General features: G+C 35.6%; 1 protein-coding gene across 5 annotated transcripts in view; it reads right to left on the bottom strand.

The window, feature by feature from the left end:
- Window positions 1–17,532, bottom strand: part of LOC134529327 (protein son of sevenless) — a 386,073-nt gene that overhangs the window by 215,624 nt on the left and 152,917 nt on the right. For all 5 annotated transcript variants that reach the window (XR_010074532.1, XM_063363274.1, XM_063363275.1 and 2 more), the window contains exon 13: window positions 8,776–8,883. Coding sequence is in view for 4 of the 5 variants with exons in the window: in XM_063363274.1 (XP_063219344.1) it covers window positions 8,776–8,883 (108 nt within the window). In the remaining variant the exon portion in view is untranslated. The remainder of the gene's footprint in view (window positions 1–8,775; window positions 8,884–17,532) is intronic.

Genomic DNA, 17,532 nt, shown 5'->3' with positions numbered 1-17,532 from the left:
GCCAGTCTTACTGCACTGCCTGTGTATAATGTTAGTGGAAAGTCTTAGTTCATTATAAGTTTGATGAGAACTACATGGCTACCAGTACTACTAAACTAGAATTCTGTTCTGTTGGGAATGATATGCATGAAGAATGCCATAAAGAGTGTTATATTAAAACAAAGGGAATCAAAAGATTGGAATCACTTTCCAAAGATATTCAAACTCTTCTTGTGCTGAGAACAGGTATTTCTAAACATAATTTTCACACCATATGCTTTCATCACAAATTGTTTTATAATAAGAAATATGAAATGTTTCAGACATCATGTTGTGATCCTATGAAAGTGCATAGTGTTCCAGTTAAGCGTTCTTTGCGCACAATCTCTTTACAGTGCTACAGAAAAGCAGCAGACAAGGGACTTAATTTAATTCCTGGTAAAAAATTATGCTCCTCATGTAGGAATAGGTTGTATAATATTCAAGAAGTAGGTGCACAGGTATCTTCAGAATCATCTGAAAGTGACGTTGCAGAGGGTTTAGAGATTCAAGCAAGCATCAAAAGAAGAAACCCTTAGCTTACTTGACAAAAGTTTGGAATATTTGCAACAGTCACCAATAAAACTGCATGCTGTACCACAACATGCAAAAGAAAAATATGGGAAACGTAAAATACAAGAGGTATCATCAGCTGTAGCAGACAAAATATCTAAAGTATTAGATGTACAGTTTCCAGCCACATCAACTAGTGAAAGTACAGAATTACAGAGGCATGAAGTGGAACAAAAGGCTGCCGATTTGGACTGTTTGGTAACTTTAATAAAGCAAAAGCTGCCCACAATGAATAGACAAAGAAAATTACAAATTCTTACCCGTATCCCTCAATCATGGTCCATACAGAAGGCAGCACAAGAATTTGGTGTTTCTGAGTACGTGGTAAGACAAGCAAGACAACTTACACTGGAAAAAGGAATCTGCGCATTAGTTCATCCCACAGGTAAGAAGAAGTTACCTGAAGAAACTGTGCAGGTCATTCAAGATTTCTATCAAGATAATGAGTTTTCAAGGGAAATGCTAGGAATGAAAGATAAAGTTAGTATATCCAAAAATGTTTACAAACAGAAAAGACTTTTGCTATGCAACATGCATGAGCTGTATTGTTCTTTTAAGGCAAAATATTCATCTCTCAGGGTAGGGTTTTCAAAGTTTTGTATGATGCATCCTAAATGGTGCGTTTTAGCTGGAAGTTCTGGAACCCATTCTGTCTGTGTGTGCACTATACACCAAAATGTTGAATTAATTCTTCACTGTCTTGGTGTAGGTGAAAAGTATAGTTCACTTATTTTGTATCTTGTATGTTACATTTTAAATCCTGCCTGTATGCTAAGCCAATGTGAGCAATGTCCTTCTCCAGATACTCTAAAGCAGCATCTATATCATACTTTAGACTGTGACCCAGATGATGTGATTGAATATCAACAGTGGGTCAGTACAGACCGAACACAATTACAAACCCTTACCTCAAGTGTAGAAGACTATGGAAATTTTAGTACAAAAAATGGAACTCCTCATACCCCATTCCTATACCACAAAGAAACAATCAGACTACCTTAGCAGCTGAAAGAGAAAATAAGTGAAAGAGAACTTATAGCTTTATTAGATTTCAGTGAAAATTTTTCCTTCGTTATCCAAAATGAAGCACAAGGATACCATTGGACCAATAGTCAATGTACAGTTCATCCAGTAGTCATTTACTACAAAAATTCAGAAAATGCTACAGTAAAACCTCCATTAACGAATATTCTATTTAACGAAAAACCCCATACAACGAAATAAAATTTTGGTCCCGCCGAACCGCCATAAGATCAATGCTGTTTTAACCTCTAAATACCGAATTTTATTTGTTCCGAAATAGTGAAATTCCCTTTACAACGAACTGCCGCTATTGAAAAAACACGCAAAAATAAACATCTCCTACAAGACATCCACTAATTTTTTTGCATTCACTGCTTAAAAATACGTGCGTATAACCTTAAAATAATAAGCAACATCGCGGAAGGCAATAAATAAACAAAGCATCATGGATAACACACGTCGTGTATACATGCCACACTTTGTTCAAAATGGCGGGTACATTTAGCGCTAGTGGCGGAAACCTCTCGTACCATCGCTCTGGCAAGACGAACAACTAGTGTATTTTGCGTTTCTATGGTTAAAGATGCACACACGCAAATATTTTTAACTATGGTGTAGTACAATTTCCGTTTTTTCAGTTTACACTGTTGTTTATTTATTTCCACACGTAGTTACGGAAAACAACACGTTACTACTGTAAAATGAATTCTAATCCTAAAAAGCGGCGACAGATTAACGTTAAAATAAAATTAGAAATTTTAAATGCAGTTGATGAAAGTGGAAAAAAAAGTGATATAGCTAAACGTTTCGACATCCCGGCGTCTACACTTTCGACCATATTATCCAACCGGGAACAGATCGAAAACAACGCTTCTCTGGTAGGGACAAATCGAAAACGTGTGAAAGTACAGTAAACTCCCGGTATATCGCGCCCCGATTGATCGCGGAATCGGGTATATCGCGGGTCAAACCATGTCCCCCAGTCAGAAATGAATAATAATAATGGAATAAATGGTTGACAGCCGATTAGGATAATTTTGCGTTGTAACTAACAAACTAAGCATCGGGCAGAAAAAAGCCTAGGCGTAGAAAATGTCCGCAGTAAAATTCTAAACAAGATATCTCCGTACATTATTCCTCTATCTTGTAGGGTTTTCAAATTATGGTCCAATCCAGCCCAGTGATATTTTCTGAAACACTAGTTCTTAACGTCGCTTTATCTCACAAATGAAGCATCGGACAGGGGACCTGATAAAGCCCACCTTCCAGCGACATTGTCCAGCGTGACTCGGCTGGGGATTGATGTTGGATAGGCTTGGTTGTCGGCAAGCGCTGGGTAGGGAGAGGCGAGCCGAGAATATGGAGAGAGGTAGAGATTAGAGCGGGCAGAAACTTGTCGAGGGGGAGTGGGGGAGGGAATGTGTTCACGCAGCACACAGGCAGAGCATGAGTCACTTGACTGAGCAGCGTCCCTGCGTACAAGGCAAAATCAGGTAGTCCGGTGTTTAAAATTCCACTCCAGAATCTTAATTGGTACTTTACTGGACATCTGTATATAAATGTTTTGTTACAACTTAAACCTACAGACGTAATATTATTGGGTAATTCATTGTATTATACAAGTTCATCTTTTTACTTTGGTATAATGTTTTAACATTAAATAGTAAAGTAAATCGGCTAGCGTATTTTTAATCTTTGCCCAGGAATTCCCAGTGGTCCAATATTTACTTGAACCATACTGTACCACTTTTGCCGTGAGGTAGTAAACAAGTCCCGGAAATGTTTATGTGTAGCGGTCTCCCGACCTTTAAACAGAGGCTGGGGAATATAACACTTGCCGATCCGAGCCACACACACTCAGCAACTCGACACAGCTTTTGGTGAAATAAGTAAAGACAAAGTTTAACACGGTTTTTAATACGGTGTCACTGATTGCGCTAAAATTAAATTGGCGCAATTTTTGTTTCCCACATGTGACCATTTATAATTTACTGTAAGCATGGGTAATAAAGTTTAACCACTTGACACGAAAGACGATTCTTTATTTTTTATTGTACGAATGCTAGAATCGTTTTTTTCCTGTATCTGCGGCCTGCTTCTACAAAAGACAAGCTATCTGTAAGTAAATCTAGAATTTTTATTTTGTCAATCAAACTCGGTACTTTGCGATTCATATTCGGTTTGAAGTATCACTACGGCCTTTCTTTTTAGAAGACTTTGACCACAGAATCGTGTGTAACCGCACACACTGCGCTTACTTTGTTACGGACACTGACGAAGCAGATACTGTGGCTAACACCACGAGACTGGCAGCAGCAGCTTGTGTGCCGCACATGTGTATGGCGGCGTGTGGCGCGCTCGTAGGCCGTGCGACAAACTGTGCGCGGCACGCGGAAAAATAAAAACAATTCAACATTTAATATTTATCTTTAAAATTTATTATTTTTATTTTTTCACCCGTGTTTAGTGGAAACTGCGGATGCAAAGTCCGCACAAAGGCGGGCCGTCTATACTGTGCGTGCTTGCCGACCTATTAGAACACAGGCGGTGTTTTATGCCTTTTGACCTTGGTCACATCGAAACATCGCGGTTATGCAACAACGCGGGTAAAAGTTATGTCCCCCGACAACCGCGTTAAATAGGGAGTGTACTGTATGTAAAAATGATGATTTGGACAAGATACTTTTTGACTTGTTAATGGAGGCTAGGGCATCAAACATCAACAAAGGCATGCCAGGAAGCACTGGGGATGGGAATTGATAATTTCTAAGCAATGGTTGGCCATTAAACAAGTGTATTCTATGTACTTTTTCATGTTTAATTCCTCATATCGTATTAAACAGTCAGAAAGACAGTTCTAGCCATTTATGTGAAGCTTTATGGTGACTAGAAATATATCGTGCGAAACCTCCATTTAACAAACCCCTTTACAACAAACACTACAAATTTTGGTCCCTTGAGATTTTTTAAATAGAGGTTTCACTGTAATTTGAAAACAAGCAGTCATTGTTTTTTGTCAAATGATTTGGATCATGTTTCCATGGTGTATAAAACACAGTCAGAAATTTTCACATATGTTAAAAGACACCTGCCTCATGTAAAACACATACATTATTTCAGTGATGGTTGTGCTGCTCAGTACAAGAACTGTAAGAATATCCTCAATTTGTGCCACCACACACAAGATTTTCAGCCCACAGCTTCTTGGTCATTCTTTGCCACAAGCCATGGCAAATTATCTTGCGATGGAATTGGGGGAACTGTTAAGCGACTGACATCAAAAGATAGTCTTCAACGACCATTCCAAGACCAAATTACATTAGTGTCTAAGATGTTTACCTACTGCAATGAACACATAACGGGTATTATCTTTCCTTACATTGACAATAATGATGTGGATGACGTTCGTTCGACTCTACAACAACGGTATACTATGGCAAAGACAATCCCAGGCACCAAAGGGTTTTACAATGCTTCACCAATATCCCAGTATGAAATGGGAATGAAGAAAACAAGTCAGGATAATGCATATTCCTTAGTTTTCAATTTCACTACAGCAGCTAGCAAAGACCCTGGTGGAACGATATCAAAACTGTATACAGTCAAACCTCTCTGAAACGACCCGTCACGGTTCCCAGGAATAGGGTCGTAATAGAGGGGGAGGTCGTAATAGATGTTTTCCGAAATTTTCAGAACATTTCAAACCCCCCCCCCCCCCCCTTTCCGGCAAACCGCTACTCGCTAACAAACCAGCCGTACAATGGCAGGATGCTGTCACTCACAATGCTAGACGGCTTAAATCCACTTCAACCTTCATGACAAGTCCGTCGCCCTACAGGCCACCTCTAAAGAAATTATGTGTTGGTTTACATTTACGTTTTCTGCTTTCCGTAGTTAAATACACTAGAACCCCAATGTCACGAACCCTGGATTTAACAAAGCAGTGATTTTACGAATACATTCTCCGGAACCGTCAAAAATTGGACATTTTGACCAAAATGTGAAATTATGAAAAAAAATTCAAAAAAACGAAATGAAAGATCATTAAAATCTGTTAATTTTAACACACAGCATATTCTTGTGTCTGCTTTAATATTTCCAACAATGTTCATGTAAGAATAACAAAAAATAATGGGACATTTCCTTTAAAAATATGGCAGCTGTAGGTTCTGCAACACGAGTGGGCGCACACGAAGCTCACCCGGCTGGCTGGCGGCAGCGGCTTCATGACGCATGAGATCACCCCTCCCTCCCCTGGGTAACATTCTTCAAGGCTAGCTCATCCCTCCCAGACACACAAACCATCTAGTGTCCTCCCTTATAACACCCCAACTTCGCTCCCCTTTGAAAAACCTTCAGTGAGAAAATGCTCATTTCACCCTCCCTTCTCCCGTAAAATTGGGCTATTATGAAAGGGGTACTAAAGCAGTGAGGGAGGGGTCAAAATATGTCACTTTTCACACCAAGTTCGAGTTCAGTCATCTTTAGCAAGGAATTTACAAGCTTTCAAACTTAAATATAAATGTATTTTAATAGCAAGGGTCCTATAAAGGAATATACCGAATAAAATCAAGCTGCTGTCACCAAACAAAGCATAAAATGGCCCAATGCGTGGTCGCTTCGTTATTGCTCGCGCGAGAGGCGAGACGTGGAATGTTAGAAGAAAGAAAATGCGAGGGAGACAGACGGCAGCCAGTTGTTTCCTGCGTGGGGAATAAGTGGCCTAGCCTTTTATTTTTATGCTGGGTGAAGCGACCTTTTTCTGTCAACCCGCGGGAAAAGATAATTGTTTGAGCTGTCAAAATAAACATCGCTGCGGCGGTTAAAACAAGTCGAGGCGGGCGTGCATCCAGTCGGTCGCTGTGTATTGTCAACCGATAGTAATCAAAATCAAGAGAAATCCAGCAGGTAGCTTTGCCTTAACTGTGTACCACACTAGACACTCGCAAAAAGCTAAACGTAAACACATTGCCACAAAAACCTTTATCTGCACCCTGCCGGCAAAGGGACGTGGAATGGGGGTTGTTAAGCGCTGACAGCGATCGACAGGAAGCACTTGGCAAGAGAAACGCAGTAACACGCTACTCAACACAAGAAACTTATTTTCTGTCCGATTTTCGGCAATTTTTTCACGGATCCTCGAAATCGGGTTGTAATAGAGAGGTGGTCGCAATAAATGGGGTCGCAACAAAAAGGTTTTACTTTTCTGGTTGCTATGTGTCTTGTGTGTATGACAAAAAATGGTTCGTTGGTGTTGTAAACAACATTGATAGGTCAGAAGAAGATGCTCAAGTAACCTTCATGCACCCTGCCGGTCCAAGTGCTTCCTTTTACTGGCCTTCACCTCGAGACAATGTGTGCTGGGTTCCTCTTGCACACATACTCAGCATCTTGCAGGCAAGAACTTACAGTTTTTTGAAAGAAGACTTGTGCAAGTGTGATATATAATGGCAGCTTTATCAGAAAAGCAATGCAGTTTGCTAATTGCAAAAATTGGAGGATTGTGTCTGTAGATTCTAATTAATTCGCAATAGATTTGTGTAAGTAGGGAATTTTTTTATGTGTACATATAGCATTAGTAAGCGATTATCGAGTACATTACATGTTGCCAGCAGAAAGCCACTATTTTTTTTAATGTATCTTATAGGAAATTTCCTTCTCTTTCACATAGTACCAAGGTCATTTTTTTGTGAGGTCTGCCTTTTGAGATACAGTCTATTTGTAATAAAGGATGCAGATGATACATGAAACATCAGTCATGTTAATAATTCTGTTATAACTTACAAACCATTCTAGATTATAGCAATTTGGTGGCAAAATTTGAATTCTCTAGAGAATTTTACATAAGGAAAAGTGTTCTTATTCTGAAATATTGGTATTACAGTAAAATACAAAGCAAGGAAACACAGATACTGACCAATTTATGCTGTCATTACAACCTGTTTTAGGTCAAAAATGGTCACAACGAAACCTTCGATTTCTCAGGAAGTATTTGAGATAAAAATCTGTAATTTTGGTTTTTAAGTGGCCTTATGTCACCAAACAAATGAACCATTTTTATCAAAATTAAAAAACAATGGTTACATTTTCAATTTTTGTTGAATGAACTGACATGGAATGACACCTATGCCATTAAGGTGGTGTCTTTCAATGAGGGCTATGATGAATTAGCTTGTAAATTATACTCATACTAACTTATAAGATACACTGTTGTTTAGTTTGCATAACACATTTAGCTATAATAGTAGCCCTCCTAAATATACATTGGCCTAATGAATTACTAACTTACAGCTTATTTAAAACAACAGTTTTTGTTGAATTCCTTGCTGGGTGTGGAAGTAAGCTTACGCACCTGGCCCATCCTTGTGCATGTTTACTTACTATTACAGCTACATCAACTGTCAACTTACTTGTTTCACACAGTAAACACAGTCATGTAACATAACTCTTAGATAAAACCACAGTTTAGTGAGTTCCTCAGCAGTAGCGAAAGCAAGCTTAGGCACCTGATACATCCTTTTGAAGTTTAATTTATGACGACACACAAGTATAAATTTATCTTGTTCCACACAGTTCACTTAGCTACGGAACTGATTGTTGGTTAATTTTAAATTAAATTGTGCAATGAGGAACCAAATGCCAAATCAAAAATTTGGGACCCTGGTTTGAAAAAAAAACAACATTATTTGTACTTGTCAGTTACTTAGAAAGGAAATCAATATGGAAAATAATGATCCCAAAATATGTGACTGTGATTAAAGACAACATGCAATATCAATGTTACAGAAAATATTAATGTTCCATACCTTCAAAATTAACTTAGACAAAAGAAAATTTTTTTTTTTTTACGTGCTGCTGTTAAGCTGATTCACAGTTATGTTTTTACTGACTTCTAATACTTGCTCATTTAGGGTACTATTTTAAATGTATAATCTCACTATCAAAATTTGACTTTTGTTGAAAATATTAATAAATTATGCTTACATGAAGCTTTGGTGTTTGATTTTTACTACATTTCAACATAAATCAGTCATTATATTTCTGAGTATTACTTTATCATTTAAGCGATAAAACACCTGCCCATTAAAATATTTAAGTTTTGTTTAAAAACATAATATTTTCTTGCAAACAGTAAAACATTACATGCACAAAAATTCTTACCTCAGGAGTGACAAAGCTACGGTAAGTTGTCAAAAATGTACGAACAAACATTGGATCTGCATATATATGGTACGTTAGTCTTTCTATAAGCTTGTGTAATGTAGCTCCCTGGAAAAAAAAATTATCACACATGAACAAAAACAGATATGTACTTAAATATTTGGTTATAATTTAAAACACAAAATATTACTGAATAAAAAACTATAGCAGCTCACAAAGATATTGTTATATTGATTCAAAAACCTTTAGCAGCTATCGTTCAAAGTACCACCCTAATTTGTTACAGGAAAATAAGAGCACATACTGATGAACACTAATTCATTTTATTTCAGAGAATATAGACATCCCTGCTTTATGTCAGCAGGTCTAATGCGACACAGATGTAGATTAACTTATTCTAAAAACACGCTATCAAGGTGGGACTCTAAGCACAATCAGGGATGCTGACGCCTAAATCAAGGATAGAATTACAATATTTTTGCCACTGACATGTACATGACACTGGAAACGACATAAAATTAGACCCATACTCTAAGAATAAACCTTCTAAAGCACACATAAAAATCAAAATTTCAATTGCTTATCTTCAAGTTTACAATAAATTGTATATTGTATTTCTTCTCCAAGCAGGATTTAACACACATTGTCTTGAAAAAAAAAAATACTGTTACCATTTTCATAATGTCCACATACATTCCATGTTGAAATTTCTGACTTCCTTATTTTTACCATTGAAAAAAAAAAATACCCTGTGTTAAAAAAACAATGGTGATTAGTGAATATAAAATTATAATTATTTTTCATTTATAAAATATTTCTTATTTACAAAACCAAGTAAAATAAAAGCCATATTATTAAAACTGAAAGTACTCAAAATGCACATAGTTAAGGCCCAAGTTCTTTGAAGCCAGATATAAACTACGGCTAGTCGTCTTCAGCGTCTGTGCATAACCATGCAGTGCAAAATCATGAACTTTACCTTCACTGCTTGAGGTGAAATTTATTGGTAAATTTTGTAATTAATATCTGACAAGAGTAAATTTTTCTTCTTTTTTTTATGCAATTTCTTCAAAAACATTACAGTCGACTCCTGATTATCCAGGGTGATGACTGGTAAGGGGTCCATGGATAATCGAAAAACATGGTGAAAGCAATGTAAGAAAAAACTGTGGAGTTAAAAACTTTGTACCCCGACTATCTAGACAAACACTGTACTAAGGTGTTAAAAGTAATTAAAAGAAAACTTTGCAGTACATATCACTCAAACATAGCTGTATTTTACATCCAGCTAGTCTATAATTTTAAATTTTTATTGAATGTCAAGTACCACCCATTTACGTTTATTACTGGACATTACTATCTAAATATACAGACAGAAAAAAATACTATTGCATTGTAACTGCTGCCTAACTGCATAACTGCAGGCCCTTATCACTCGATCGAGTCACAAAACAGCCACGCTGTGCCAGCGTCAACCTGAGTGTGTTTTACAAGGGCACGTGGAACACAAATGTGTACTGCTTGCAGGGGTGCATTAATATTGGCTCTAGCAGCTTACTTATTATGTATGCACTATGTTTGGCAGCACTTTTAATACTAAATGCTGTCACATCAATAGATCACAAAAATACAAAAATAGTCAAAAATTATATTGTGTTTATGGTTTATGGAAGTGAAATATCACATGGTAAACCCACAAAAAGGATAACCCACATCTGGATAATCGGGAGTCTACCATATTTAAGTTCAGAAATGAAAAAAATTATTTACTTACTACATTAAGAACAAAAAGTAATCTGCAAATTTTTTCCAAACTACATTACTTTTAATGAAATAATTTATTTACATTTTCATGTAACTATCCTGTAGTTTCATAATAATCTACTGGCTACTTTTTCCAAAAATATTTTTAAAATATTATTTTAGAGGATTAAGTTTATGTACAAATAATATTTTCTTCGCTATAAAATGTAATTTATATATTTTATGTTTACTACCAATTTAGAGTTTAAAATTAACAAAATATACAAAATTTTCTTTAGTTCATAAAATTAAACAATACATGAACCTAAAGCTAAACGAAATAGTTGGAAGTCTAGTTTACTAACCTAGACCAAAAAACATTGTTCTTAGATATCACATTTAAATTCTATTAGAACAGAAAAAATTCTTCCACAGGTTCTCTCCAGAAATTATTACGAGATAAGTGGCTTGGAAACATAAATGAATACACAAAACCTTGTTTAGGTACACAATGACCTTACATTACATAACATGCAATTAAAATAAAACTGCAATACATAAATTATTTACTGATGCTTGAAAGTAAGTGTGGGCACATTGCAATTGGCGTGCATGTCCACTGCCTGCAATCATAAGTTTCAAAAATCTGTGTCTATCTCAAGTCCACAAAAAGTGTAATTAACCCTAAGTGATGTAATTGTAGTGTCACCATATCCTATAATATGTATTTGACATAATGATATGTAATGGCTGTCTTATCAATAGGAGACATAAGCAAATGTTCTTTTAATATTTCATCAAATTTTGCTAAAATTTAAGTTACACACTAAAATTTCTTATAATGGTTACATTTAGCAAAAAACTATCTGACCAAAGAAGAATTTCAATTTAAAACTCCTTCTGAAATGCTTTACATAAACATGGCAGGATCATAACACCAGAAGGTCAAGCATGGTTCTTTTACTCACCACTGTCAAAATGACGAAGCACCTTTGGTATGACGGCTGAGTTATGACGGGCGCGTGAAAATGATGCAAGCACAGATCCCACAATAACTCCTTCAACACCGCTACAGCATCGTACCCAAGACGGCTTAGCACTCGATAACAATAACATGCTGCAGAGGTTGACAGTGAACTTGGAGGAAGGATGCACTTTTTTTGCATATAGTGTAACTGCTAGAAATTTACAGCCAATAGAAACCTACAAACCCCCCCTCCCCTCCCCCCCCCCAAAACAAAAAATAGAGACTGTGGACATTCATAAAACTTAGGAATGATGTTTCTATCCTATTATAAATTTTCCACAACTATATTCAATTGTTATATCGTTATTTATTTTATATCTACTGGTTTTCCATGTAATGTAAGCTTAACAGACTATAATTAGCACCGCAATACACACGTCACATATCGAACTCAGAATTTAACTAAGGGCCGATATTATGACCTCCGGCTAAATCCTCAGGTTAGCTAGCCTTCAGGTTAGGCTAGCCTCCGGTTAACAAACGAGGGGTGTATTATGACCCATACTTAGCCTGCGGTTGGCTAACCGGAACCTGACGAAGCGTGTGGTGTAATAATGGGTGTGTTGGTAATGAAATAAACCATAATTTGGTAACTTTTGTTGCAAGACAGTTTTTTTTTTCTGGTAGAATGTTAGTCAGCTGTTTGTTTGTATTGTGATTCGGAATGTTTACAGCTGCAATAAAGAAATATGCCGCAAACTTTATCTTGCAACAGATATAATTAAATTAACCAAAAACTACTTTGACGTCAAACCTGCTTTGTATTAAACCATGAAATTACAATTTACGATTCAAAACCGTGTATTTTCCACTTTACTCTTGTATTGAAATTCATGATTTTGTTAGGTTATATATTAAGCCAAAACTAACAAAGTAATTCTATGCAAACAAATAAATAGGGATGACATTTTTGCTAGAGAACACTTATTTCTTTCATAAATTTATTTCATAATCAAATAATATAGACCCTGTTTCGGGAAAATACTTGTCGATTTTCATTTCACTGGTGTAGGTTTCATTTTTGTACTAATAGTTTCGTATCACGTATCCAAATTAATCCGATCCTGATGGAATTAGTTTGTGGTATAGGATGCTTGCTGTTTTAATTTAGTAGGTCGAGAGATCCTAGACATATTCACTGGGGAAATAATTATGATCGTAAAATGTATACGAAAGAAATACATTTTTACAAGACCTGACATAATTTGTTTGCATCGTGATATGTTAGGTATTTTGTGTTATGTACAGGATTTTTCAACATTCTAAATTAAAACAGCAAGTATAATGTAAAACAAGACCAACATATAAAGGGTCATGCCGATAGGATCAAGGGATAATATGGACACGGGAAACAGAATAATTCCAGTGCTGTTTTCGTTTTGCACTTACGTGGCAGGTAGATAATAAGTACCTAAAGGTTTGTAAGATAGGGAAGGGATAATTGGGTAACATTTATTTTCACATTCAATTGTATTCATTGAATTAGAACTACGTCTGAAGTCGTATGAAGTGCATTTCATTCCCGGCATATGTCCACTGTATTACGAATAAAAATTCACAGATACAACTTCCACGAAAACACACATTTAATAGGTAATAATAACCCTCGGTTTGCAAATTTTAAAATTCACTTATTTACACATATTCTTAAGCAGGAACATTTAAGTTTATATACATTGCATACGTTTATGTACTTCGTGATCAATTAGTCAAATAATAATACACGACTCGACGAGAATAGAAAAGCGTGACTACACTTTCATGCCATGTAATTTTTAATAAAACTTTGACGAATACGGCGAAGCATTTTATATTTAGTAATAAATTATTCCATCGCATTGTAATACTGCGGTATTATCAGACTAACTGAAACTGTGTGTTATTGTTTTACGTTCGAGGTTAATACCGCTTCCCGGACTTTGGCAGTGTTTTGTTTTGTTTCTCGCATGGCGGCGCTCGCAGCTCGTGCTGCGTCGTCATGACAACTGCTGATATAAATAATCGCGTGGCGTTTGGAACAGCTTCAACGAGCCTATGCTTGTGTAATAATGACATTTCATTGGCTTAGGTAAAAAGGACGCTAACGTGTCGCGGCCGTGATTGGCCCTTTTCAAGTAACAATTTAATTTCGGCAAGAGAGAAGAAAAAGAGTGGAAAATGACGCCATTTAGTGCGTGTTGAAGTGTATTCCCTCGGGGAATATTTATACGTGGCGAGGCTAATTTCGGCGTTATTGTTGTGAAAATTACGTCAAAATACAGGGCAATAGTAAGCGACGCTCTGTAATTGAATGCAGAAGAATTGCTTTCAATTTACGTGAGTGACGGCGTATTTTCTGAATGACCTTAATCATCCAGAGTTAAGGTATGGTCTGCATCTTCGTTATATTGGAACGCTGACGTAAATTTTTACCGTCGACGTATTTTAAACTTGGGATTATCATCATAATAATTGAATATTGACTTTCGGCAATTATCGGCAAAAATACTTCAAATTGCACAATTTACTCACACAAGTTCAGAGGTCCAGAAGTTAGGAGTTTCATGCTCGAGCAAGCCGGAGCAAACCCCAAAACTTTTTACTTTGTGAACACTTTCAGGAACTTAATTTATTTTATTTTATTTTATTCAAGAGTCAGGTTATCTACGACATCCCATAGACTGTATTTAATATTTGTTTGTTTGTTAATTCCATGACTCGAGGTTTCTCATACTATGGTTAGTGCAATAAAAATAATTATTGATAGTGTTATTTTGTTGTTACCTGTTGATTACCTCTGGCGCCCTATTGTTAATTCCTGAGATAATGTTCATGAGTAATTTAAAAAGAAAATATTAATTTCTTCAAGTACACGTATGTGTACAGCATCCTGCAAATATTCAATAGAATTCCTTAAATAGTCATCATCACTATCAACAACTAACCTCGCCTGATACCTCGCCATTTTATTTTCTGTTGCTTAGCCTCCGGTTAAGCAGCTAGCGGCCGGTTCATCCACCCGCTAGGTTAGCCGGGACATTAACTGGAAGGTAGACGTTAACAGGGAGTCATAAAAACGAAATAAGAGCTAGCCTGCGGTTAAATTTTAGCAGGAACTTTAGCCGGGGGTCATAAAACCGGCCCTAAATCATTTAACTTGTCAAAGTTTGTTATGATTATTAAATACTATCTAATAGATTTAATAAATATTTTGAAAACTAAAAAAAAAGTTTGAAATTTTTTATATGATGGGATTATTTAGCCATCTTGTGAAATGTGTTGCCAGTTTTTATTAATTTTGTTTTCAATGGTCATTTTTTATTTATAACAGTATGATAAAACAAAAAAATACAATATCTTTAGCTACTCGACATAAAACATTATTAGACTAACTGCTTTAAAAATAAAGGGTTGATTTTGTTAAACGTTTAAGTTTTGAAAGTGGATTTGAAAGAACTGAAACAACCTAATGTGCTTTATGTATAATAAAAACAGTTTAAAAATAGTCAAATTACATTATGTTTAGACTTGTCAATAGCATTTTTTTTTAGTGCACTGCAAGTATTATTAACACAATTTTGCACCCCAACTTTAGTACACATTATTGTCACTGTATTGTGTAACAACCAGAAAATTAGAGGAATTCTGAATTTTACTACTAATTTTTTCAAAAAAACCACTACTCTCAAGAACTACAATTTAAATATTCAAGCTAAATACGAAACCTCTTAGCTCTACGTAAATCACTATTCTTAAATTGTTACCATTTTATTATACTTCAAAATATTTCCTAGAAGCCTATGCATATAAAATATGTGGCAATATGTGATACACTTGCCACCTACTAGGGTGAGGAGAAGGCCTAACCTAAAAGTCAATAAATCTTGGGAGAAAATGATTTCTGTTTAAAATGTGAGAAAATAATTTTTCAAAATAACCAGTAGACTGCTAGGTATTTAATCAACACTATTCTTGTGTATTTTCAACCTTCTCAGTGCACATATTTTATTTTAACAAAAAAAATTTTGTTTATCATGTAAGGAAAGCTAAAGGAAAATTTCTTTGTATTTAGTTTTTACAAGTTACATAAACGACATGGTTGTATGTGATCTAAAATTAACTTTTATCAATAATAAATAACTAATTTGACATTATCTTGTTTAAATATTATGAGATTCTGTCCTGACCTTTATTTTTTATTTTTTAATGTGACAATCTTAAGACAGATTGCCTGTAAATTATTTTTTTAAATGACATATTTTGTTGTGTGGTTAAAAACAATGAGGAAATAAAAATCAATGTGACTTATTCTCATGAAACATACAATAAGATATATTTATGCCATGTAACTATTAGCAGAGAGGAGTAGTTTCAAAGTTTGTTCAGAAACCATAGAATATTGCATCTAAATAATTTTTGAGTGTATAGGAGAGAGGCCAAACCTTAAATTTTACGAGAATATTTTAGTGGACATGTTTCAATCATCAGCTGTATGATGGGAGTGAAATAAACATTATACATACGAAGGGAGTGTTATATTAATGGTACCTTACGATAGACGACTTCCAATCCATGATTGCTTTTAGTGGTGAAGCATCATATCGATGATGCGATGTCTCTTAAGACAGGTGAAAAAGAGAACCGAGAACCATGCTTGCCCTGCAGGTCGCACAACAGCACTAAACTTAAATAAGCCACAGAAATAATGGTTTACAAATCTTGTCCATATGGTATTGCAAGAAAAAAAATGTTTAAAAATATGTACAAAAAAAATTCTTCCATACTTTAACACTGTATGTTCCTGACAAAATTGGCAAAAAAAAAAACAACTCAGTCAATATGGGGACCACATGATGAACTGTTGACATCACTGGCTCATTACTCCAGTTAATGTCATTTGGGAGTATGTGTATACATAATTTTTTAAATAAATTTAGTCACTAGAAGTAACTAAGTAAGTCTACCTTTTATTAGTAAATTGAGATACTAGCTATAGACCTAACTAATTTATTATTGAAAATTATAGGTATTTTTTGAATAGTACAAGTGCTGTAAAAATGTAACTATGAAGCAAAATCTATCAATCTAGGGTGCCTAATGAACTGCAATGATTTTTTATTGCTTTTTTATGCTTATTTTGCAATACACCAATCCCTCACTTAGCATGACTAATGTGTTCCTAAAAATGTTTGTGTTATCTGAAATTGCACATTCTGAAGCATTCGTCTCCATAAATAGCAAGGCTAATTTACTTGATGTGTCCCAAAATGTGTAGGGAAATATTCTTTATGTAATATGAATGCATAGAATAAAACTCAATGATAAATGTCACACCATTTATCCTTATAAGCCTACCATCAAATACTTTGTTTAACAAATACACAGCGTAACGGGAAAAAGTTATCGTCAGTCGCCTGGTTGACTTGCCCGCCCGGGCGTGACCTTCAACTTACTTTGCATACCTTTCCATGAACTTTCCAAACCATCTTTTATTGGCAGTAAAACGATATTACTGTCCGGTTATTTACATTTTAATTTTTCAAAAATTAAAGTGTTTATTCATGTATCAAAGCTTGGTTCACACTACTCCTGTCAGACCCGTGATTAGTATCTAATGACAATTATGTATTCCCACTAGTACAACAAACAGCAACAGACTTATATAAACGTTTGATAGAGTCCTTATTTCGTACAATTGTGCGTATAGTTGACTTGCTTAAAACTAAAGTGCGACCAACATAAGTGTGGCCTTCATGACATTTTGCATGTCATAATATTTCTAGTTTTGTCTCAAATACCTGAAAACTATGCATTACGTTCTCACTTGGAAGCCATGACTCCAATACGATTCCAACTGCAGGTGCTTACGCATGTAAGTTACTGGCAGAGGATTGGGCAGACATTGCTTTGTGTTTGTGCGTCAAATTCCCTGCCACTGGCTAAGACTGAAGTTCATCACGGCCCATTATGGTACGGCACAGCAGCATATGTGCTGTAGCTGATGTTTG

This window comes from Bacillus rossius, chromosome 2, assembly GCF_032445375.1.
Source record: "Bacillus rossius redtenbacheri isolate Brsri chromosome 2, Brsri_v3, whole genome shotgun sequence".
Classification (NCBI taxonomy): domain Eukaryota; kingdom Metazoa; phylum Arthropoda; class Insecta; order Phasmatodea; family Bacillidae; genus Bacillus; species Bacillus rossius.
Note: the sequence above shows the minus strand (reverse complement) of the source record. Positions and strands in the feature narration are given on the sequence as shown.